Source organism: Dermochelys coriacea, chromosome 3 (genome assembly GCF_009764565.3).
Source record: "Dermochelys coriacea isolate rDerCor1 chromosome 3, rDerCor1.pri.v4, whole genome shotgun sequence".
Classification (NCBI taxonomy): domain Eukaryota; kingdom Metazoa; phylum Chordata; order Testudines; family Dermochelyidae; genus Dermochelys; species Dermochelys coriacea.
Window position 1 is genome coordinate 133,972,091 of NC_050070.1, and position 26,095 is coordinate 133,998,185.

At 39.8% G+C, this 26,095-nt stretch overlaps 1 protein-coding gene across 18 annotated transcripts in view; it reads right to left on the reverse strand.

Annotated features, from left to right (window-relative positions):
• The window catches only part of SIPA1L2 (signal induced proliferation associated 1 like 2), a 260,821-nt gene that overhangs the window by 92,891 nt on the left and 141,835 nt on the right, over positions 1 to 26,095 (reverse strand). For 13 of the 18 annotated variants that reach the window (XM_043511364.1, XM_043511368.1, XM_043511365.1 and 10 more), the window contains 4 exons: positions 23,524 to 23,712; positions 17,612 to 17,786; positions 3,774 to 3,877; positions 583 to 660 (listed from right to left, as the gene is read on the reverse strand). In XM_043511364.1, the coding sequence (XP_043367299.1) occupies positions 583 to 660; positions 3,774 to 3,877; positions 17,612 to 17,786; positions 23,524 to 23,712 (546 nt within the window). The remainder of the gene's footprint in view (positions 1 to 582; positions 661 to 3,773; positions 3,878 to 17,611; positions 17,787 to 23,523; positions 23,713 to 26,095) is intronic. The other 5 variants (XM_038395712.2, XM_043511372.1, XM_043511373.1 and 2 more) reach the window with 1 other exon arrangement.

The window sequence follows — 26,095 nt, forward strand, 5'->3', positions numbered from 1 at the left end:
AAATATTCTTCATTCAACTCAATCATGAAAAGTGAAGAGATATCACAAATAAAGAAACCTTCCAACTTATTTTAGTACATTTCTAAAATAAGTAAAGGGGGCTTCAAAAAAGCTTGAATTTCAGTATGCGTTCCTGTTCAATACAATAAAAACAAATGCCAAACAACATTTCAATCAGACCTGGTTAAACTGAATTAGGTACATCCATGTGTCTGGTTCTCTCAAAAAGTTTAGCAATAACTAATTTTATGTAGCAATAAAATGACTTGTTAATCTGACTTCTAGTTTCCATTAATCCAGATAAAATTGAATGTTATGAATTGATTTGGATTAATCAGGTCTGACTATGTACAGAAGCAGACTCAAAATGTGAGAAGGAGAAACTTGCAAGGGAATGAACTGGAAAGGGACTTTGTAAGGGGAAAGTTTAAAGGAGAAAGCCTTGAACTACGATTTGAAGGAGAGGCTAATAATAGGAGAAGGAACTGGGGCCACACCATGGCTGGTCGTCCTCTCTGTCCTAGGGAAGGAGCAGCTGAATTGAGGGTCCCCAGCCTATGTTGCAGCCAAAGCGAAAATTACCTTGCTTTTTGGATCTCCTGCTGGCTCTAAAACTAGAGGGATGTCCTGATCAGTGACCAAGCAGGGCGTAGTTAAGTCCTGGAAGAAGCAACAGACAATTCTGGTGTGGCCTATTTTTGGCTCACCAGTATTTGGAAAGTAACAGAAGCTCAGAGCTTGCTCATAAGAGGTCTTGTTTCTAAATGTTGAAGAATGACTTGACACCTTGGCAAGTGACCATAGAAAGTGGGATACGATACTGAGAGGGTAGAGTCATTTCAGTGCCAGGATACACTCCTTATGGTGGTGCAACAAGCTATTGATTTGGGGTCCTCGGTTGTCTTCAGTATCTATAAAGGAAAGTTGCCATGCTCTCTAGATTCCCCTCTACTTGGGTACATGGATACAGTGAGCCAAGTCCTGCTGAGAAAGCAGTGTTTATAGACCACAGAGATTATAAGCTTCTGTCCTGGGGGCATGAGCAACTGCATCTGTGGTCTTGAGCCTTCCAGGCTTATTTTTCTAATCAGATTTCTTCTTAACTTGTGAGAGACGCCACTGTAGATACACTGTATATTTCAATACATATTTTGGTAACTAAATAGCAAAGGTGATAAATTAAACATTTGTTTATTAATGATCCCTTTTACACATTAAGGCTGGCTAAATGCTTGGTATTTTAGTGTGCTATCACACCTAAGGAAGGTATCCATGCTGTGCAAACATTGCTGGGTTCCAGCATCTAAAAAAATAATGTGATGGGTCTTCAGGTATACATACTGTTGGAACTTGTGAAACTGCCATATTATTTTGACCTCAAGAAAGCCATGGATCACAATACAATATTGCTGCTAAGTATTGAGACTATCAGAAGTACAAAGATTGATGGGTGCTTGCTAAAACACTGTGCAAGGGAGTGTTCATTGCTGAGGAAAATAATAGATTTAACACTGGAATATTTTGGAATTAGATCTAGAAAGGAAGAGACAGAAGGGAGTGTCAGGGAAAAGGATGAAGAGAAGGCAAAAGAAGAAATGATAGGATAGCAGCAGGGGTGGCTGAAAAACGTAGCAGTGGAGCTGACAAACAGCGAACAACCATGAAAATTACTGGGTCAAGGTAAAAAGGTTCCCTATGCTCACAACTGAAGGCAGCTCAAGACATACAATGACCAAAATAGTAATAATAAAATAAACTTCAAGTAAGGCCATATTTACTGTCAGCATCTGTGATCAGCAATGAAAATATTCATTTTAAAAATCAAGCTCATTCAGCATATTATATCTTATTGCACTGCAACCATTCCTATTCATATAAGTCTTTAAGCCATTCACATAAAGATCAATATTCAGAAATATTCTACTATTCCAACATATTTTGCATCTGTGTTTAACTAAGGAGAAAGAGGTCTTTGCAGACAAATATACAATATTAGCTGATAACTTGAACCTTGGCAATATATCTTTGAAACACTATCTTTCATACAAATTTATCACTTTGATCTCCAGGTTGTTTTAAATATATACAGTATCAAGAAAACAATGTGATTTTTAAATTACGCATAAAGCCATGTATATTTGCAAAGATGGTAAAATTTAATATAAAAGTTTAATCTTACAGTGAACAAAGTAAAACTGGTCTCTGGGCAAAGTGACTCTTATGCAATGTATTCACTAAATGACTACATCACAATAAGAGATGGGCCAAAATTGTCAAGAGAAGTGTGGGTGTTTCCAAACACTGGACATAGTAGTCAAAAACAAAATTATCTGTTAGCACTGAATTATGAAATCACAACTATTTCGCCATCTGAAAGCAGTGTGATCTTGAGATTGTCTGATTCTATGATCTAAGATTGGTCTAGAAATTGGGGCTACTATAATGGTAGGAAATATTTTTCCATATTATGAAGACTTTCCACCTATTTTCAAGTTTCCAAATCAAATCTAAAGCAGGTGGGCAAGGAGTGGAAGAAACAGATATGAGAGACTATAACTTTGGAAAATTGTTCTAACAATTCATTATCTTTGTCAAGTTTAACATCAGCATAGAGGACTGACAACTGAAATTTAATAAACAAAATGTGTCCCACTTCAGTTTTCACAATCAATTCTGTGACGAGAATTTGTACTTTGTAAGTTTTGTCTATTGGTTGATGCCTTGACACATCCCCCTTCCCTCCCACAAGAGCTGATGGCAGGGCAAAATGTGAAAGATGAAGATTCTATTAATATATGTATCTAAAATAACAAACTGTAATCTGAGAAATAATCAGGAACCACAAAGTTTTCCAGTAATTTTTCTACATTCCTCCAAAAGAAAAAGGGACAAAATCTTTGTAGCAGAGCAGCCCCAAATCATCACTGGAAAAATGATTATATCTTGCATGGCAACTGAGAGGATATTGCAATTAAATACTTTTTGTTTTACTTCTATAGAGATAGAAGTATGCAGAATATATAAGAGAAGTTACATCTTCAACAGTAATCTGATCAGTGAATAGCTCTACTCTATTATTCTTAAGTGTTATTGTTTTGATATACTATACCAAATGTGCTTTTCAACTTATTCATAAAAAATACTTATTCTTAATGATTCAGTATCTAGTACAGGCAAAGACAGACATAACCTTATTCAAGGTTCCACACACTTTGGATGCTGTGTTTTTTAGCCATCCTTAATGCTCTAAGAGTTTCTGAACTGTAATATGAACAATGAGCATTTTCCAGACATAAAATAAATTTGTTGAACAGCTTTCTGTCTCTACAAGCAGATGCCTTATAGGTTTTTAGGCATTTATTATTAAAATAGTACAGTAAGAGAAGGTTTGAAGACTGAAATGAAAAATAAAGATTACTTAGGATCATTTAAAAACATTACATATTTTAACCACATGATGGATTTTAGTCCAGTTTTAAGTTTGAAACATTTTTCTAAATCTCCACAGATGTCAATACTGTTTAATACTGGCATGCAATGGAAGAGTCAGGATAAGTTCCTGAATTATGCAGATAAATTAAAACAACATCTCTGAGTATTTAATGCTTTAATAAGATTTGTGTAAACATGATTTCAAATAATTTTCACAATTTGCATAAACTATTAATATTTTTGTACAGCAGAAATATAATTTCAAGCAAAAACAAAAACTTTTTTCACTCCTAAATTTAACTCCACATATTACTTTAAAAATGTGAGTTAAGAAAACATACCTGTTGCCTATTACTGGGCATGTATGGCAGCATAGTTGATACATGAAACATTAATTCATAATCTTTATAGGTGGTATAAAGGGAATGAGTTCCTGTTGAATCAGCTGAAAATAAATTTCATTATAAAAAGAGGGTCAGTAAAACAGAACATTCACATTGCTTTTAAGACACCACTCGTTACATATTATGGATCAAATTTCCTATTTAGATTCCTAATTGTAGGCTAAATGGATTTCAATGACACTATGACAGTTTTCACCACCTGAAGATCTGCCCCTAAATCCATATTAAGGCATAAATAGGGTTCGGGGGTCTTGCCAGAAGCTGTCCAGATTGAGCTCCTTGCAAGACTGGGGTTTGGGTGACCTAATTTTGAAGACAGTGGCCACTGCAGGTTCTCCCTGTCTTTTGAAAAAATCAAGCCACATATTTAGTTACCTAAATATGAAATTAGCTAATTTCCAGCAACAGGTTCAAAATGTATTCCTATTTTTTTGAAAACATGGTCAAACATTTCATTTTTCAACACACAAACCATGGCCCACAAAGTACTTTCTCCTAAACAACAACAATCATAGATTGTACTTACAAATACTTCACAATTTTAAATTTATAGAACAAACTCCTTAATTGGCACTTGGCTATGCCATACATTAATCTACAGAAAATATTGACAGCATTTTTCTATCTATCATACTTAACAAATGCTGCAATTGAGAGACTTTAAAAACAAAACAAAACTACATTCTATTTCATGGTACATTATGAAAACTCACAATTATAACTACCGTATATACTCGTTCATTAGCCCATTCATTCATAAGCCGACCTCCCCCCTCCCCCAAGATGGATACGTAAAAATAGTGTAAACTGTATGACCCTTTCATAAGCCAACCCTATATTTCAGGGGTTGGCAAACTTTGGCTCCCACCCCATCAGGGTAAGCCGCTGGCGGGTCGGGACTTTTTGTTTACCTTGAGCATTCACAGGCACGGAGCCCCTCACCTCCTAGTGGCCACGGTCTGCCGTTCCCAGCCAATGGGAGCTGCGGGAAGTGGCGCCACTTCCTGCAGCTCCCATTGGCTGGGAATGGCAAACCACAGTCACTGGGAGATGAGGGGCTCTGTGCTTGCAGATACCCCAAGTAAACAAAACGTCCCGACCCACCAGTGGCTTACCCTGACGGGCTGGGAGCCAAAGTTTGCCAACCCCTGCTACATTTTAAAAGCTGGCGTCACAAGAAACACTCAAAAGTTTTGCTAGAATTATTTCAATGTAATATAACAAAAAACCTGTTCTAATAACTGAATAAATATGTATTCACTTTTAAAATTACAGTCAATATTTAAAATCAGTAAATGGATATTTAAAACAAGTAACTGAGAACAATATGAGACTTTAAAAAGTCTAAAATCCTTCAAAGTCTGAATCAGTCTCTGATTCAAACAGTTCATTAAACTCTGTTTCCGTCACAGCTGTATCTGTATTGTCATCGTAAATGTCAGCAGTGTCATCTTCAGACTCGTATTCCTTATCATCAGTCTCTGTTGTGTCATCATCAAATATGGCATCATCTTCTGAGCCATTGAGTGCATTGCTGATACAGCATTTCCAAAATGATTTTTCTATCATTTCCAAGGAAATGGACACCCATGTGCCCTTCATCCACTGGGTGACCAGATTGATATCGGGCTTCATAAGATTCCCGCCTTTTGTCAACTTTGCCATGCCTGAGCACATCTATTCAGACCACATTTTGTGTAGCCTCTCTTTAAAGGGTTTGTTCAGGCAGACATCAAGTGGTTGTAGAACTGAAGTTAAGCCTCCAGGTATTACAGCCAAAGTAGTTTTCATATTTTTGGCCACATTTTTCACCTCATCTGTCTTGTGTGCTCTGAACATGTTCCAAACAAACATACCAGGTTTCTTGAAAAGTGCTCCTGGTCTCTTATTCCACACTTTTTCCAGCCATTCAGTAGTCCCACTTTCATCCATCCATCCCTTTTTGTGTGCACGTACGATGACACCAGCAGGAAATTTCATATTTTTAGGCAAGGTTTTTCTTTTAAAAACAACAGGAGGGAACTCTGATCCATTTGCCAAACACGATAAAACCACCGTAAAATGGATTTTTTCCCATGGCCAGTGGTTTTAATTAAAACTTTTTTCACCAACACTGGTTACTGTTCTGTTGCTCGGGAGATCAAATGTCATCCGTGTTTCATCCATATTTCCTATTTGTGACAGTTCAAATGCATATTCCTTTTGATATTTTAAAATAAACCTTTGGAAAGGTTCGATTATTTTCTTCCAGATCTCTCGGCAGCTTTTGCGCTATCTTTGTTCGCTGACAAAGACAGAGACTATGACTGTTCATGAAGCGAGTACACCAACCCACTGATGCAACAAACATTGATGGCTTTACTGACTTGTATTTGTTATCTTTTGACATTTGCAGAGCATTCATACGAATTCCAGTTCTAGGGACAATGTACCCATTTTGTCAACATTCAACAACCCAATTATTGAGATCTTTCTCCAGCTCAGAAAATGAAGCGCACCACACTGGACATTTTTTCTTGTTTCTTGGCATATCTTTTAGTGTTTTATTTTTTCACCATTCTCTTACTTGCTTCTCATTGATACAGAATTCACGAGCAGTGGCGTAATTGTTTGCTTCTGCATATTCAACAACTTTAAGTTTGAACACTGTGATAAGCAGACCTTTTTCTTTTGATTTCACAGTTGTTCATTTTAAATATTAGTATGCAAATAGATTTTTATTGTAGTCATAGATTTTTGTAGGACTTTATATAGGAATGTCACCTGCTTTATCACTGTCAAATTATTATTGTTCTTTATTTCAAAGCAGCCCTGTAGATTGGAATGTCTGTGGGGATAACAGACTATTTCAATTTTATTAGAGATTCCATTGATTCTGCACATTATATTTTCATATTGGCTCGAGACTTAGAAGGTCCATTGGTAGAAATTCATGAAGAGATCAAATTACACAGTAGTGGACTGACACCAGTGCTATAGTACTATCGTTCATTGTATTTTTCTGATTGGCTTGTAAGGCATAGCATTTTGTGAAATGCATAGGTCAAATGTCATGCAGATCTGCAGCACAGCTCTTTTAGTATTCCTTTCAAGCCAATCTAGTCCACTAACCAAAGCCTTTACAACTTTAAAAGGCTGCAGTATTGACATCAATAAATGGGTTGGCAAACTTTGGCTCCCAGCCTTTCAGGGTAAGCTGCTGGCGGGTTGGGAAGTTTTGTTTACCTGGAGCGTCTGCAGGCATGGAGCCCCTCAGCTCCCTGTGGTTGCAGTTCACTGTTCCCACAGGGAACTGAGGGGTTCCGTGTCTGCAGACGCTCCAGGTTAACAAAATGACAACGAATTAGATATTCAATTAAATGATTTCATAGAGTTTAAAATCAAAATTTGGGGTAGACCTGTTTATAAGACAACCCCCACTCTTTGATGCATCACTTTTTTACCAAAAATATTTGGCTTATGAACGAGTATATGTGGTAAGTTACAATGTAAAATGAACCAAAGTCCAGTTTGAGATTGAATATCATGGCTTTTAATTTGCAACATTTTGTAATACATCTTGGGTCTCAGAATCATTACTGTAGTAGCAAATTAACCAATTGTATCCCTCTTCTCTAACTTTACCTTACAATGAGAGAGACAAGGCGGCTGAGGTAATATTTTTTATTGGACCAACTTCTGTTGGTAAGCGACAAGCTTTTGAGATCCACAAAGCTTTTCTTCAGGTTGGGGAAAGCATCTGAGCATCACAACTAAATACAAAATGGAACAGATTCTTCAGCATAAGTATTTAACACGTTACAAGAAACCATTCAAAATGAACTGGGCAATTAACATCTCTGCAGTCATAGGAAAAAGGACAGTTAGTGGGTTACAGAATACATAAAATGAGTATTTCTTGAGTGCATGATTTTTGATGCCTAGCAGAGTTATGAATTTAAGCTCCCAGGCTTGTCTTTTGAAGGTGTGGTGCAGGTCATCTTTGAGGATGAGGACAGAAGTCAGATATGGAGCGCTCGTTTTATGAAAAGCATTGCCCATAGATGACAGGGTGTAACTGTCTTATTTTTCTGTGAGAGTTCATTTGAGAATATAGTGATTGTCTGATTTCTCCCACAAATTTGCTGTTGAGGCATTTGGTGCTCTGGATAAGGTATTCCACGTGTTGTGATAGACTAGTGTAGGACCCAGGGATCTTGAAAGGTGTATTGTGGGAGGTGTTAAGCAATGGAGATATGTCTGCACATTTTGCATCTGTTCTGCAGGGTCTGGTGCCACTTTGAGTTGGTGTGTCCTGGTTGGCAGGAAGCTTGTTTCTGATGAGCTTGGAGAGTTGTTTGAAGGCCAAAAGAGGGGTTTGGGGAAAGATTCCTTTCAGGATGTGGTCCCCCATCAAGTATAGGTTGTAATTGGCTTGATGATACCCCATGTGGGTTCCAGTGTGGCATGGGAGGTGTCAAATAGGAGAGTGCTGTCAGTATTTTTTGTGTTTGTTTGTTTTTCTGTATTGAAGCAGTTTCTCTCAGGGAATTAGGATGGCCTGTTCCATAATGCAACCCACTTCGCTGGTGAAGTGTATTTGTTCAGTGAAAACTGTTTAAACCGTTTCAAGGTACGTATCCCAGACTTCCTCTTTGGAGTATATTCCGTGGTATCTGAATGCCTGGCTGGTAGGTCAGAGATTTCTTCATGCATCTGGGGTGGTTGCTGGATCTGTGGAGCTAAGTGTGGTGATTTATGGGTGTGACAGTCTACACCATTATGTTCACCTTGTTTACAAGACTATGATAAATTTTGTACAAAAGTATGCCTTGCGAGGTGACATTTGAACTCACAATGTGCTCATAATTGCCCTGGTAAAATGTGTGCATCAACACTATGTAAAGTTATAAATTTCTATGTATAACATTGCTGTATCATGTTCCAGAATTAGAAAGGCAGACCCAAACCCGTTCTTCAGAGACAAAGACTCACTGGCACCATTACAAGAGAATTGGACTTGACATAACCCACAGCCATCTTGTGCACTTAGCCACCATAAGCTGGAAGTGAGGACACCATATAGCAAGAAAGAATCTGGCCTTGGCTTGGCAGACCGAACAAAACCAATAGCTGCAGCGTTACTAACAAGGATAGATACAGTGAAATAACAGATTCATGAAAATGGAAGGGAGTGTGGATAGGGTGACCTTGGCCTGGGCACCTGTGTCTTTAAATTTCTTGCTGAAGTTACTTTGCTGGTAAGTAGAATAATGAATTATTATTTGCTGTTTCTAGGGAAACTGTTAGCCTATTTGAGACCATTATGAGTTACATGCTTTGTTTGAAGAAACCTATAAAGAGTTTAGTGAGAGCATACTTTGGAGAAGTTTAGATTTTTATTTATTTATTTATTTAATTTATTTATTTATTATGAGCAAGCAGACACAGACAATCTTCCCAGCAGCTAGGAGGAAGGCTGGGCACTGGAGAACTGCTGCAGCCACTTGACACCACCTCTGACTCTCGGTAACTATATCTATTTGGGGTGATCTAGACTATTGCTATTTTTGATGTGTGCTTTGTACTCAATAAAAACAAGGATTTCTGCGTGGAAGCATTCGTGTACACCAATTATTTATCAGAAAAGTGCTGTGTCCCCCACAGATTTATTTCCTGGAAAACAGAGACTAGTTACCATAGTTCAAATAACCCTGGGTAACAGCACTCCCAGACAGGTATAAACAAAGTCAAGTAAGCAATTTCTTAGTTAAATGATCATTGTCTGACAGGGGGAAGGCGTGAACAAGAAATTTGCATTTCATCACAAGGACAGGTCAAACATGTCCATGAGAAACTGTTTGTTACGACGACTTAAAGATGTTTCTAGCACAAGAAATTGAATTATAAAAAGAGGGGAGAAAAAGTGTTTGACCTCAGTCTCCTCCTCCATCTCTGCTCATGACATCAACGACTCTCAAAGAACTGAAGTTGGGCATGGGAATGGGGTGGAGGGAGTCCTGGCTGGGAGGTTTTTCAGCCAGTACTAACGGCTGTAAGCTAATAGAGAAAAATCTTTCTGCTTTTAAGTTCACTTTGCTTGTTACGTTAGGCATTTAGCTTGCAATTTATCTTTTATTTCTTTTGTAATCAATCTGACCTTTATGCCTCATTACTTGTAGTCACTTAAAATCTCTCTTCTTTCTGTAGTCAAATTTGTTTCACTGTTTATCTAATAAGTGTGCGGGGAAACTCCATTTGGGATAATAAAGTTGATGTATATCATTTTCCATTGATGAAATGACAGACTTTATATGAGCTTGCATTGTTCAGAAAGGTGTTGGGCAATGCAAAACACACATTTCTGTGGGGAAGTCTGGGACTAGAAAATCTGCTGGTGTTCTTCTGCAGTGCAATTCATGAGTGACTAACTAGTAGGACTCAATACTGAGCAGCTGGAAGCAAGTTACAGGCTGGAAGCTGTGTGTTAACTGGCCAGGAGTGGCTGTACACCAGTAAAGCAGTGTAAAAGGTACCCCAGGTTGGAAAACTGACAGGACACCACAATTCAACGGTCCAGATTGTACTCTGGGAAATGTCATAATGGGTTTCTTGCACATAGTAGACTGTAGGATTTCATTGTAGAAGCTGATAGCGGTGTTCAGGAAATTGATGCTGATATAGGAGTGTTCTAGAATGAGTTTGATGGATGGATGGATGGTGGTTGTTGATATTGTGGTGGAAATCTGAGTGAGTTTAGGTCATCTGTCCATAAAATGAAAAACATGATGCATGAAGTATATCAGTTCTGTATTGCATTTTTTACAGAAATTCTTCCTCAAAGTGGACCAGGAAGACATTGGCATATTGGAGAGCCATCCTAGTAGTCACAACTGTTCCCATGGTTTGGACAGGGTTTGTTGTTGAATATAATGCTATTATGGATACAGATGAAATGGATGAGTTTGGTGATGCATTTGGGATGCATATCTGAGCATCCATTGTCTTGTAGATAATTGAGGTAGGCAGTGATTCCATCATGGTGAGGGATGTTGGTGCATTGAGAGGTGATATCGACGGTAGCAAGGATGGAGTTCTGAGGGAGTTTGTTGATGTTGCAGATTTTCTGGAGGAAGTCGGTTGCATCCTGGAGGAAATTTCCCCTTTGTTCAGTGAGTGGTTTGAGGATGTTTTTTTTGGAGTTCTGATACTCCTTCAGTAAGAGTCCCTGACCAAATATGATGGGTCTGCCTGGGTTCCCTTGTTTGTGTATCTTGGGAAGCATACAGAAGGTCCTTGCAGTGGGTATGTGGGGGATGAGGAAGTAGAGTTGCTCTTGGAGTTCTTTAGGGAAGAATTTAAGGATATCCTTAAATTTCTCTATGAATTGTGGTGTAAGGTCTTTGTTCAGTTCTTTATAATAGGTTGTGTCAGATATATGTCTGTTGGCTTCATTGATGTAGCCATCACAGTCAAGGACTACGATGGCACCCAATTTGTTTGACAACTATTTGGTGGTTGGATTTCAGGGATTTTATAACTGTCCTTTCAGCAGTGGAGAGATTGTGATGGATGCATTATTTGTTAAGGATTTCACTGTCAATTTTTTTTCCTGAGGCAATGCAGGGGTGAAAGTAATATTAATCTCTTACCGGTACAGGGGCTGGCTCCAGGCCCCAGAAAGGAGTGGGGCTTTGGGTGGAAGGGGTGGAGATAGAGGTCAGCATCCTCCACCAGCCCATCTGCGCTGCGTGGCCCACGCCGCCCAGGGCTCGGCGGCAATTTAAAAGGGCCTCGGGCTCTGGCTGCTGCTGGTAGTGCTGGCAGTGGCTGGGAGCCCCAGGACCATTTAAATTGCCAGCCCTGGGGCAGCTGCCCCTTTTGCCCCCCCACGTTCACGGCCCTGCCAGTAGGGCCCCTACCGGCAGGACCGCTGCTGGAGAGTGGGGAGGGGGGCAAAAGGGGTAGTGACGTTAAAGTGACGGCAGCGCTTTAACATCTGCTGCATGCTGGATGGTACCAGCTTCTTACCAGTATGCTGTACCAGCCCATACCAGCCGATTTTCACCCCTGATGTAATGATCAAGTATGCAGTTTTCTTCACTGGTGGGTGACCAGTCAGATGCTTCTTTTTTGCTTATGACTGTCAGTAGAAATATGGTAGCTGTGGGTGGTGATGTCTTTCTTGTGAAATAATTCTTTGAGGCAGAGTCAGCAAAAGAATTCTTCTACTTCTTCACGTTAGTATGGTATCAGGTTCTGTGGTAGGGCAAAATTTCAGTCCATTGGGGAGTACAGATAGTTCAGGTCCAGTTAGACGTTTACAATGTCTCTTTGGAATACAATTATTCAAACAGATGACCTGGTATCTTCATAAAATTATAGATGGGACAAGGAAAGACCTTAAGGATGTCTAGTCCAACTCTCTGCATAAAACAGAATTTTCCTTTACACTAGTTCCTCAAATGATCTTTCACCACCTCTTAAACCTTCTAGTGGAAATGCATGACCCAGCTATTCCCTAATTGCTTCTGTAGTTGAGGGCCTCTTTACACATCAAAAGGAAAAACTAAGTTTACAGCTATTAATGAAATAGCAATGAGGGCAACAAAAATTATTAGGGGGCTGAGGCACATGACTTACGAGGAGAGGCTGAGGGAACTGGGCTTATTTAGTCTGCAGAAGAGTGAGGGGGGATTTGATAGCAGCCTTCAACTACCTGAAGGGGGGTTCCAAAGAGGATGGAGCTAAGCAGTTATCAGTGGTGGCAGATGACAGATCAAGAAGCAATGGTCTCAAGTTACAGTGGGGGAGGTCTTAGTTGGATATTAGGAAAAACTATTTCACTAGCAAGGTGGTGAAGCACTCGAATGGGTTTCCTAGGGAGGTGATAGAATCTCCATCCATAGAGATTTTTAAGGCCTTGACAAAGCCCTGGCTGGGATGATTTAGTTGGTGTTGATCCTGATTTGAACAAGGGGTTTGGACTAGATGACCTCTTGAGGTCTCTTCCAACCCTAATCTTCTATGATTCTATTGTTTCTGTATAAAATATTCTCACTGGTTTAAGTCCCTATTCAGGGAAGTACCTACACATGTGCTTAACCATTAAACAGGTGCTTAAATATTTTCTTGTAGAGAGAATTTATGAATCACAGCCACTGTCATTAATCCTTTTCTATCTTTCATACTCACTCATTTCTTTGTCTGTAATTATATGGTGTGACAAAATTCCTGCTCTACCTTGGTGGTTCTTGCGCTTATTGGTGGATTTGCTCCCCTTGGAGCTTCACAGCAGCCCTCAGCTTGGCCGTTTTTCTGAACCCACAGTCCAGGTTGATGACTCCTGTGTCTGACCAGGAGTTGGGAGGATTTGGAGAGAACCCGGGACCGCCCTCTACTCCAGGTTCCAGTCCAGGGCCCTGTGGAATGCAGCTGTCTAGAGTGCCTCCTGGAACAGCTGTGCGACAGCTACAACTCCCTGGGCTACTGCCCCATGGCCTCCTCCCAACACCTTCTTTATCCTCACCATAGGACCTTCCTCCTGGTGTTTGATACTGCTTGTACACCTCATTCCGCGTTCTCACACTCAGCTCCTAGTGCCTCTTGCTCCCAGCTCCTCACACGCACACCACAAACTGAAGTGAGCTCCTTTTTAAAACCCAGGTGCCCTGATTAGCCTGCCTTAACTGATTCTAGCAGCTTCTTGATTGGCTGCAGGTGTTCTCATCAGCCTGTCAATTGTCTCCAGAAAGTTCCTGATTGTTCTGGAACCTTTCCAGTTACCTTACCCAGGGAAAAGGAACTTACTTAGCCTGGGGCTAATATATCTGCCTTCTATCACTCTCCTATAGCCATCTGGCCGAACCTTGTCACAATGGTCTCCTCACACTCACTCTCCTTTTCTCCAAGTTATATTCTAGGTTCTGTCTAGTACCTACGTTTCAAAACCAATTTTACCTGACTATTTTAGGCCCAGATTCAGCAAAGTACTGAAGCATATTTTAGATGTTTTGCTGAAATGGGTCTTTGAACTGTTGACAACCTGTATGGCAAGTTTCAAACTTATAGTTAAAACAGGTCATGTTAGTATCGCCTGAAAAAGATTTAAAATGGAAAATAAAAATTAACTTAATTCAATTTTTCAAAACTATTTTAATAACTTTGAATTATACTTAAAATACAATGGCCTGTGTCTGTGGCCCCAATCCTGAAAATACTTATGCACATGTTTAACTTTAAATCCCTGTGTTTCAATACCATATTAACGTTCTTAAAACTAAGTTAATATGTAAGTTTTGCAGGATTGAGGCCAATATATACAGTACAATTCCCACTGAAGTTTCTTATTTAAATAAGCACAAAATTTCAGCCTAAGTTATTTTCTTCTTTATTTCAGCATCTTCCCAGGAAATACAATCTCATTTAAACCTTTGGATACGGTTTTACAATATCATCTTCTCCCTTCTGTTACTTATTACAGAGAGGCAGATCCATTACCTTTAATTCGAGTTGTCTTAAGATAGCATCCCTATCTAGTTTAATACTTTTTAGTACCTTGGAAATGAACTAGTAAGTCTATGTTGTAAATTTAAGATCCCCTTATTTGGGACAAGTTGAAATAATTTGGCTCAGATGATGTTATAATGGGCACTTGGTAGTGCCTACTGTAAGATTACAGAATGGTTGCCATTAGAAACACCATGTTTTCATAACTTTTGCTAACGAAAGCTTATGCTCAAATAAATGTGTTAGTCTCTAAGGTGCCACAAGTACTCCTTTTCTTTTTGCGAATACAGACTAACCCGGCTGCTACTCTGAAACTCCTCACTTAAAGTCATCCCGGTTAACACTGTTTCGTTGATACGCTACTGATCAATTAGGGAACATACTCGTTTAAAGTGGGGCAATGCTCCCTGATAACGTTGTTTGGCAGCCGCCTGCTTTGTCTGGAAGAGCAGCCCGTTGCAGCTAGCTGGTGGGGGCTTGGAACCGGGGTGGACCGGCAGCCCCCCGATCAGCTCCTCACTCCCCTAAGTTTCCTGTGCAGTAGCCTCCCAGCAGGCTATCAATTGCCGGGCAATTCAGCTGTCCCTTCCTCCACTGCCGTGTGCTGCTCCTGCCCTCTGCCTTGGAGCTGCTCCCAGAAGCCTCCTGGTTACTGAGCAAGGCGGGGAGGTGGGGGGGAACAGGGGTGCTAATGTCAGGGTATCTCCCTTCCCCTCACTCCTTTACCTCATCGGGCCATCTCCACAGAGCAGCGGAGGGACACAGGACAGGGCTCAGACTGAGGGAGCTTGCTGGCAGCAGCTGCTGTCTCAACTTGCTGATCTACTTAAAAAGGCAATGTACTTAGAGTGGGGTCAGCGTACTTAAAGGAGCAATGCATGTCTCTTTCTCACATACACGTGTGTCTGTCTCTCTGCCATGCTGTCTCCCCACCCTCCATTTGTGCTGCCTTGTAGAGTGTGAGGCTACATTAACAACACTGTGTTAACCCTTGAGAGCTCAAACGAGTGACAGTTCATCATTTAGCAGTAAGGCATCCCTTGGGAAATATCCCACCCTCTAACTTCATCAACTCAACCAAAGGTGAAAAAAAGTTTCCCTGGAACCTAACCCCCGATCCTTTTACATTAATTCTTATGGGGAAATTGGATTCGCTTAACATCATTTCACTTATAGTAGCATTTTTTCAGGAACATAATTACAACATTAAGCGAGGAGTTACTGTACTGAAAAAGTGGCTAATAGAAAAAAAGGCAGATCATAGAGCATTTTAAACTCTCAGTCTGTAGAATATGGAAAGATTAGTTTATTCTAACTGTAAGCATAGCACTCCTGTGACATTCACTCATTTGGTTTTCAGCAAAAAAGAACTATATGATTACACAAATAGACAACGGTCTACTGAAGCCAGAGTAATATATTCACCATAAAACCCGAGACAACTTGTTTGTCAGTCATCTTGATTTCACTCCCTTTCAGACAGCAACATAACATATGATAGCATATTTTCTGCACTATCATCTTCAACGACATACAGCAGTTAGTAGCATACCCGAATTATGTTACTAAACTCCGCGGGGCAAAATGTATCAGCTGTTTGCTTTCACAGCAAATCATGATAAGGGTGCACTAAGAAAATTGCAGACACTAAATTTGATGACATTGTATCGGCATATATTTTGATGATTTTCAGTCACACTCTACAGACTAACACGGCTACTACTCTGAAAACTCTCATTGTGTAACATCCAAAAGACTAGTTGGTCATTGTTTCCCTAATGTGTGTACTGATCCCAGAAGACTTAAGCCAGATTCAAAGTACTGTTAACCAGTATGTATATATATGCTAACAATATTTCTATATGTTAATGTCAAAGGAGAGAAATGGATAACATTTTTCACTGAAACAGAATGTACTAACCATGCCATCAAGAACAGATTTGTATTAACATTATCCTGGCAAATCCCAAAGAAATGTGGCGGCCTTGCAAATCTAGCAGTAACAGCAGTATTATTTCAAAAAGATACACTATGCTAATGAAAAATGCTCCAGTTATGTCATCTATAGTATATTGGTAAATTCCAATAACTGTTTGCAGGTCATGCCAACTTCAACAGTCAGGTTGGCTGAAAGTTAACACTTGGTAGATTATAGCAGAAATAAGTAAACCCAAGCAGTACGAAGCATTAAATAAACGTAAGCAGTAGAGAGATCTACTCTACATTTCACCAAATCACCAGGATCTCATGTTAAAACGATATCAAAACCACTTCAAACAAAAAGACGAGTTCTGTTGACCATACATCATCTTGACTAACTCAAATTGAGGTGTTCATGGTTATAAATTGATTGCACTGATCCAGCCAGAACATGTTAACAGCAATGCACCAACAATGTGAGCTTCAGCAGAGTGAACTGTCATGTCCATTGTACACAGACTAGGTTGATATCCATATTTCGAACATAGCAATAGCAACAAAAGAAACTTATCAGAAGCCAAATATATGCAATAAATTTCTAATTCTTTTGCACTGTTGACCTATAGCGATCTATAGAGAATGAAACTTGGGAGCTAGAAACAAATCTCAAACCACAGAAACACCATAGAAATCAGGTATGTGTTTGGATGTTACATGAAGAACAGCAAAATGTTTGTCTTGTTGAAAATACTGGGTTTTTCTCCGAGTATGAACATTAATCCACAAAATCCTACATCAAATGATGAAAACTGTCCCTTTTCCAAAAAGAAAAGGAGTACTTGTGGCACCTTAGAGACTAACAAATTTATTAGAGCATAAGCTTTCGTGAGCTACAGCTCACTTCATCGGATGCATTTGGTGGAAAAAACAGAGGAGAGATTTATATACACACACACAGAGAACATGAAACAATGGCTGTCCCTTTTCCATCACTTCATCTTCAACAATATATAAACTTTCACTTTTCCTTTTCAGACTAAGAACCAATATGGTAAAATGTGAGTCAATGATGATATTAACATAGTTCTTTTTTCATAGTTGCAAACATAACATAGGTCACAAAGATGCTACGACAAAGCAAGAGAAGATTGAAGCACCAAAGGTTTCTCTAATTGTGTCACAGTAAGGAGTATTAACCTTTCAAATTTAAGGTATGCTGTATATAGCATCTATGGGAATTTAAATTATAATATAATCTTGCTAGTTAACTCCCAAGACCAGGTGTATAGAACAAGAGCCAGAATTTAAAAAGGTGCTTACCTTTGGAGAATTATAGACTCCTCCCACATGTTAGAATTACAACTTACTTTTATTATCTAGCTGAGCTCTGTATTTACTAAACCCTTTTAGCCGTACTCTCTGGCCCAGAAGATCGAGGAACTCTTCAAAAGCAGGCCCTGCTGTCTCATTGTTATACATCTCTTCCTCTGTGCTTTGACCCGCTTTGCAATAAAGGACCCCAATTTTGTGCTGAAAACTCAGCTGAAATAAGAAAAGTAAAATTACAAATGGCAAAACATGCAAGCAGTAAAACAGAAAAATGTTAACTATTAAAACTATTAACATTTATTTCTGCAACAGCAGGAAAGGATTATTTAATAAATATTGATCAAATAAATTATTTGAGAAAGTGAGGAAAATTTCTGATGCCAAAGATAACAAAGAAAACTATATTCAGCAAAGTCGACAGTCAGCATTCATGCACAGATAGAACATGCTGATAAATCCTTGACTTTTGACTTATCTATTATACATAGAAATGTCCAGTATTGCATGCTCTACACTTTTATATCTTTAATTGGCACTGGCTGCACAACTGTCTTCTTTCACAGTCTGCGAACACAGCGAGGAATCTATTTTTAGAGCCTTGCAAATCCACAAGTATTTACTTTGTATCCGTAGACCATTTTTGAGGATTGCAGTGTGCATGTGGATACAAATTTGGTATCCGCTCAGGGCTCTGCAGCCTACACTCACCCAAACAGAGCGGCTGTCACCCAGCCCGCAGGCTCCAATTCGGCTCTCTGAATCACGCAGCAGCATTCTGGGAGTTTTAGTCTCCACCTTGCTGGGAGGGAGAGAGGTAAACTACAACTCCCAGAAGGGAGTGAACCAAGCACCATTTTGAAGGTGGGGTAGTTCTTTAAACGAGCAAGCAGTAATGGCTACATGCATTAGAGCAGCCCTAACTGCATAAGGGTGTCCGAGCATCCCAGGGGAGGGCTGCATAGAAGGACCCAGAATTGTAGCCTCCCTGCCCAGAGCGGGGAAGGTGGTATGGCAGGGTGGAGCAGGAGGCAGGGCAGGATGTCTCTGGGGAGAAGGGGGGTCGGGGTTTGACACAGCCCTGTGTCCCTGCTGCGCAGTGACCTGTGGATAGGGTTGCCAACTCTCTAATCACACAAACACCCTTGCCCTGCCCTGCCGCCCTACCCCTTCACCGAGGCCCCGCCCTGCTCACTCCATCCCCCCTCCCTCCATCGCTCACTCTCCCCCACCCTCACTCACTTTCACTGCGGAGCGGGGGTGGGGTTGCGGGCTCTGAGCTGGGGCCAAGGGGTTCAAAGTGTGGAAGAGGGATCCAGGCTGAGCCTTGGGCAGGGGCTTTGGGTGCAAGAGGGAGTGCAGGGTGCTGGCTATGGGAGGGAGTTTGAGTGAGTGAGGGGGCTCAGGACTGGGGGTTTGGGGTGCAGGCTCCGACTGGGCGGTGCTTACCTCAGGCAGCTCCCGGTCAGTGGCGCAGCAGGGCTAAGGCAAGCTCCTTGCCTGCCCTGGCCCAGCACTACTCCCGGAAGCGGCTGGCATGTCCCTGCTGCCCCAGGGGGCTCTGTGCGCTGCCCATACCGGCAGGTATCGCACCCGCAGCTCCCATTGGCTGCAGTTTCTGGCCAATGGGAGCTGCGGAATTGGCACTCAGGACAGGGGCAGCGCGTGGAGACTCCCTGGCCCCCCTCCCAAGGGCCACAAAGACGTGCCTGCTGCTTCTGGGAGCGGCACGGAGTCAGGGTAGGTAAGGAGCATGCCTTACCCCTGTTGTGCCGCTGGACTTTTAGCGGCCTAAAAATCTCCCACTTTGGCTTCTGTAGCCTCTGGGAGATAGAGCCCAATTCCAGGCATCTCCTGGCAAAACCAGGAGGGTTGGCAATCCTACCGTGGAGCTGTTTAGAGCCCTGCAAATCTGCAGATATCCATAGACAATTTTTGCGGCTCAGATGCAGATACACCTTTTTGTATCCATGCAGGGCTCTATTTTCAAATACTTTTAGCTTTTAAACTTCAGCTAGTTGGTCACCTGTACATCAAGTGCTTCCCCATTCCACCTTTCTAATTATATGAAAACAGCCATTTAAAAGACATGCTTCAAATGAGTACTGTAAATAGGTTTTCACAAGATTATTTTATATGCGTCAATACATTTTTTCCTCATAAGTGTCTTGCAAAAAAGTAATTTTCTATTTTCTGACCTTCTTCACATGCAGAGATATCTGTTAAATGCACAGTGTACTGTAAACTAAAAATCAGACTGCAATTGAATGTTGTTAAAATCTCAATACTAAAACATTGTTAGATTAGACCGGATTATTTTCTTGAGAAAAAGTATTGACTTATTTTTTGAGCTGGATTCATAAGACAACAAATAGGAAACTCCCATATGAGTGGATTAGTCCTGTTAGTCTTTCTACCAGCTATTAGAGCTTCACAAACTGACAGAGATCATCAGACACACCAGATTCCCTTAAGACATTTATCCATACACACTTTTCACATTTACTATCAAGTTCTAAAATACTTCCTTAAAATTCAGGACTACTGTCTAGGTCTGTAGAATAAAGAGTATATAATACTCTTCCTGTCAAAGCACACCCAGGTGACAAAAATCTACTTCACATTAGGCATTCATGGGTGTGGTGTCACACTCATGTTTTATCATGACAACTGGTAGGAAAAGTCATGAGCTACAAATGGTTAAAAAAAGCAAGCAATGAAAACATGGCAAAAAGAGTCAAGTGTCATGAGAGTGGCTTTAAACCTCAAATTACCTTTATCTTCCCATTTTAGTAATAGCCGTGCTTGTACTAAATGACTGGGCAGTTATGAAGAGTTATGTGGTGTGGTATTTTTTTTTTTTGTTTGTTTGTTTGTTTTTTTTAAGAAAAACTCATCACCCCTGGAGGAATAAAAGCTCCCATTGCCAGTTTACAAAACTGATCTTTTGTGCCATCATGTAGTCACTGCTTTTCTGAGCTCCTGCACTGTTTGTCTCTCATGCAGCCTAGTGTTCAACTTGGCAGCACTCAAGATGATCGGTAAAATAGGCTTAATTATCACAGGCACCCACCACATACAAAAATCCTCAAATGTCAAAAAGTCATGGATATTTTTTAAAAACTCTGGAAAGAATCTGATTCTATGCATCTCGTGACAAAGAATGTAGCAAAACGTCCCTTGACTTCTATTGGGTGAGAATTTCACTCTTGATTATTAAATTAAACCTATCAATGGGACAATTTTTACTTTGTTTTACTGATGTAAATCTGGCCTAACTCCACTGGTACTGAGAACAATTTCATAATACTATTTGTTCTGACTCAGGGAAGATATTTGTTGTTAGTCATTACAGAATGGATGATGCTTTAGCTAGCGAATAAACATCAGCATAGTTATGCTTGATGAGAAGCAGATCATCTAAGCATTCCCTTAATAAATGGAGTGTGACCACTTCAGGATCTCTATCCAGTTCAACTTTTTGGCTGCGATGTTCAGAGGAACCCAGGGAAGTTTGGTGCTCAACATCAACTGAATTTCAAAGCAATTTGAGTACCAATTCCTTTGGACCCCTTTGTAAATTCCAGCCTTTGTGCCAGAGAAGGGCGAAAAGATTCCCATGCAATAAGAACATACACCATAACCTATCATCGGAAAAAGTAAAATTATTAAAAATATTCCATCCTGATCTCCAGAAGAACAAGTGGCTTTTCCCATAAAACCTATGGTCAATCCGAAGTTGATCTAATTGCCTGTTTCTCACAACAAACAGGAAAATATAGATTTTTTTATTTATATTCTTGAAAGAGCTTAATCATTCATTTCACATCTATTTTGCTATTGTCATCATGGGAACAACAATTTACCCACAACAATTAGTATTCTCCATAAGCCATACTAGATGTCATTGGTCACAAAACCTTTGGTAGAAAATGAGAGGAAACAATTACATGCAAACACTGGCTTCCAAGTGTGGAAAAGCTTCAAACAAACATTTCCTACATACCAGTCTCTCAAATGACTATTACCCTGGTGACAAAATTAATCCACTAGACCATGGTTCACATTTAAAAAAAAATATGGCTATACAGCCAGCCATCACCTTCAGTTGCCATGAAAGACTCTTTATATTTGCTTGATTAATGAACTCAATGCATTAAACACCTAAGAGGATTAAAATCATAAAAGGATCTCATGATAGTTCTATACACAGCTTTCTGTATTTGCCTCAGTAACTATCGCAAGATAAGAAGCATTAAAAAATATTAAAATAATATATTCATACCAATGACAGCACATTTCACAACAGAACTGAACTCTCAATACTAAACATCAGGCATAAAAAAGGAAAAAGGAGGAGTGTTGTACCTCAAAGTCATTGACTATTATAACATTACTTTGGTTTGTTTGACTGCTTTATGCTTCCACAATGGACACCCAAATTACAGTCTCAGTTTATGGTTGTGGGTGATGGCAATGAGTTCTATAAATGTACCATTCAGTTTGTTTAAAGAAGAAAATGCCTTACATTGCCCCAAATGTGATTCCACTCTGGCCAATTAATATAATTGATATTATGAGCTGGAACTCACTTGAGTTTAAACAAAAAATATAGCTGTAATGATGTAGAACCTGAGGAGCACTAAGATTAAAAATTGGCTGAATGCTCCCGATTTCCTTTACAGTTTTTCATGAACTCTAACAGACCAAAGGAGAAAGTAAAAACATATATTTGGTAATTCATTAAAAATTATTTTTCTCCTAGCAGAGCAAATGAGGTGGGAAATATAGAGAAAATGGGTATGCAGAACTGGCTTGACATTCTGATAGCTAGGAACTCTATTGATCTACAACTACTCTGTTACAACTAAAAGATGACAGAAGAATGTCTTGTATACACTAACATGTTAGACACAATCACTGTATTTCATACTGAATTAATACTGAACATTATTAAGACACAATAGTCACTTTTTTGCATGTATAATGATCATTTATTTAAAATTAAAATCTTAAACATTCTTTGCATACGTGTATTAAAGGTATTCACAAGTTAGTCCTTCACAAATTATTCAGAAGCAGCAAACATGCTTGGCAGTCTGAACAGAGCAGGTTCACCTTACTGAATCTGTTAAATCTCACCATTATTCACTCTGAATTTAAAGTGTACGTTTGTTTCATTGCTGATGCAGTGTTAACCTGTTAGATAGTCTCAATTAGAATTTCAGCTGTTTGAACTATCAAACATTTCACTCCACTGATGAGACTGCTACAGTGAATAAGAGTGCTAATTATAAGTTAAAATATGAAAACTAACTTGGGATTCATGGGACTATGATATAAGTAAATGTTATTTTTAACTATAATTCATCTGATTTTCTGAAGTGCTAAGCACTTCCAGCTGCCATTGATTTCAGTTTTAGATGTAGAGGCTTATCGTGATTTTATAAATATTTAGAATTTTACCTACTCTGTCTTTAAGAGGTATACATTGGTTAACCTTTATGTTTATATCCAATATTTGGGCATAGCAAATATGGACTTTAATCTGTGAAAACCATTTTTGTGCAAATTTTGAAAACATAGAACTAACTATATTCTCTCCCTCTCTTTTACTCTTGGGATTCTATACAGGCTACTTGGTCTTTCCCAAATTGCAAATCAAAAAAGGCATATTGCTTGGAAAAACACAAATTACTGTTCAAGTACTTCAAGCAATAAGGCATTTTTCTGGAGTCATTGAACCATTACCTGTCACAATTCTCATTTTGTCATTAAAAATACTCAGCTGTGTGTGAACTCTTCTTGAAAATAGAAGAAATGGTTGTTCAAGAGAAAATATATTACATCACAAATTCATGTTTATCTATAACACCAACAAAAGATTGAAGGAAAAGGTTCATGTTCTTTCAAGTGGATAGAAATCTTTAGAGAGAAATCATATACTACATACCCCTTGTTCATCCAGTTTAAGCAGCTGTTCAGAGACTTTGGGTGAGCTGGAAGCCTGCCTCAGGCACTGAATGCTCAGCTCTGGTATTACATATTCCAGTACCTCTTTGAGAGGCAGGCCTCGTGCTGTGCCATGTCTAGCAGTAGATGGTATGGCATCTTCTAATATTGCTCCTCTCAACGTCGTAAGCTGAAGCAAGAGTGGAAAACCTCATTGAATATTTATAATTCTAACACTATGCTATTAAAATACAATCTTCAGGCTTTGAAGTGTGGGGATGTGGGGGGAGAGAGAAACTTATGTTTAATTCATTGAGGACAGTGCAAAGGTTAGTGAAGCAACTTAAACATTAAAGAGGAAACAGGCATTTGTAACTTCTAAACAAAGAAGTTAAATATAGTAACACTAGACAATGTAGAATTACTAGAAAATAGAAACTTTGGACTGGTACTCAAATCCTGAACTCATTTCTTTTGTTTCTTTCGGCTGTGTCTTCAATGCAAAAAAGGTAAGTCTTTTTACAGCAGGATAATTAATGTGCATTAGCCATCCAACTGTAAAATCCTAGTTGGACAAGGCACTGTACTTTTAGGGCATGTCTACACTGCAGATTGGGAGATGTGACTACAGCACACAGACATATCCTGATCTAGTTATATCAAAGCTAGCTTGAGTAACAATAGCAGCATGGGCAGCAACTGCTTGAGTATATACCCAGGGTTCTGTGCAGGCAGGACTAGCCCACCAGTTGCTTGTATGGCCATTGCTTCACTATTATCATTACTAGATCTAGCTTTTGATCTAGATCAAAGTTAGCTGGGGTATACCTACCTGTGCTGTTATTACACCTCCCAATTGAAGTGTAGACAAATCCTTACTGTGAGGTAGCATAGATGAGATCAGCCACAGGCAGAAATATAGTGTTGATCTCACAGTAACAACTACAGTGCCTTGTCTCTACTTAGGATTTTACAGTAGGATAGCTAGTGTGCATTAATTATCCTGCAATAAAAAAAATACAGAAAACCCCCAAACAAACACCCCACCCCACACAGTTCTTTTTAACAGTGAAGACAAAGCCTCAGTATTATACAACACATTTTTAATATATTTATTAACAGACACACACACACACACACACACACAGTGGAAACCTGAACATTACAGAGTCAGGAAAGGGCTATACTGGCATTAGAAAAGTTTCAGAAAAGGGCAACTAAAATGATTAGGGGTTTGGAACAGGTCCCATATGAGGAGAGATTAAAGAGGCTCAGACTTTTCAACTTGGAAAGGAGGAGACTAAGGGGGGATATGAGAGAGATATATAAAATGAGTGGCGTGGAGAAAGTGAATAAGGAAAAGTTATTTATTTGTTCCCATAATATAAGAACTGGGGGCCACCAAATAAAATTAATGGGTAGCAGGTTTAAAACAAATAAAAAAGTTCACTCAGCGCACAGTCAACCTGTGGAACTCCTTGCCTGAGGAGGTTGTGAAGGCTAGGACTATAACAGGGTTTAAAAGAGAACTGGATAATTCCATGGAGGTTAAGTCCATTAATAACATTGATGACATCTTCATCATCTGGACCCATGGAAAAGAAGCTCTTGAGGAATTCCACCATGATTTCAACAATTTCCATCCCACCATCAACCTCAGCCGGGATCAGTCCACACAAGAGATCCACTTCCTGGACACTACGGTGCTAATACGCGATGGTCACATAAACACCACCCTATATCGGAAACCTACTGACCGCTATTCCTACCTACATGCCTCTAGCTTTCATCCAGATCATACCACTCGATCCATTGTCTACAGCCAAGCGCTACGATATAACCGCATTTGCTCCAACCCCTCAGACAGAGACAAACACCTACAAGATCTCTATCATGCATTCCTACAACTACAATACCCACCTGCTGAAGTGAAGAAACAGATTGACAGAGCCAGAAGAGTACCCAGAAGTCACCTACTACAGGACAGGCCCAACAAAAAAAACAACAGAACGCCACTAGCCATCACCTTCAGCCCCCAACTAAAACCTCTCCAACGCATCATCAAGGATCTAAAACCTGTCCTGAAGGACGACCCATCACTCTCACAGATCTTGGGAGACAGGCCAGTCCTTGCTTACAGACAGCCCCCCAATCTGAAGCAAATACTCACCAGCAACCACACACCACATAACAGAACCACTAACCCAGGAACCTATCCTTGCAACAAAGCCCGTTGCCAACTCTGTCCACATATCTATTCAGGGGATACCATCATAGGGCCTAATCACATCAGCCACACTATCAGAGGCTCGTTCACCTGCGCATCTACCAATGTGATATATGCCATCATGTGCCAGCAATGCCCCTCTGCCATGTACATTGGCCAAACTGGACAGTCTCTACGTAAAAGAATGAATGGACACAAATCAGACGTCAAGAATTATAACATTCAAAAACCAGTTGGAGAACACTTCAATCTCTCTGGTCACTCGATCACAGACCTAAGAGTGGCTATACTTCAACAAAAAAGCTTCAAAAACAGACTCCAACGAGAGACTGCTGAATTGGTATTA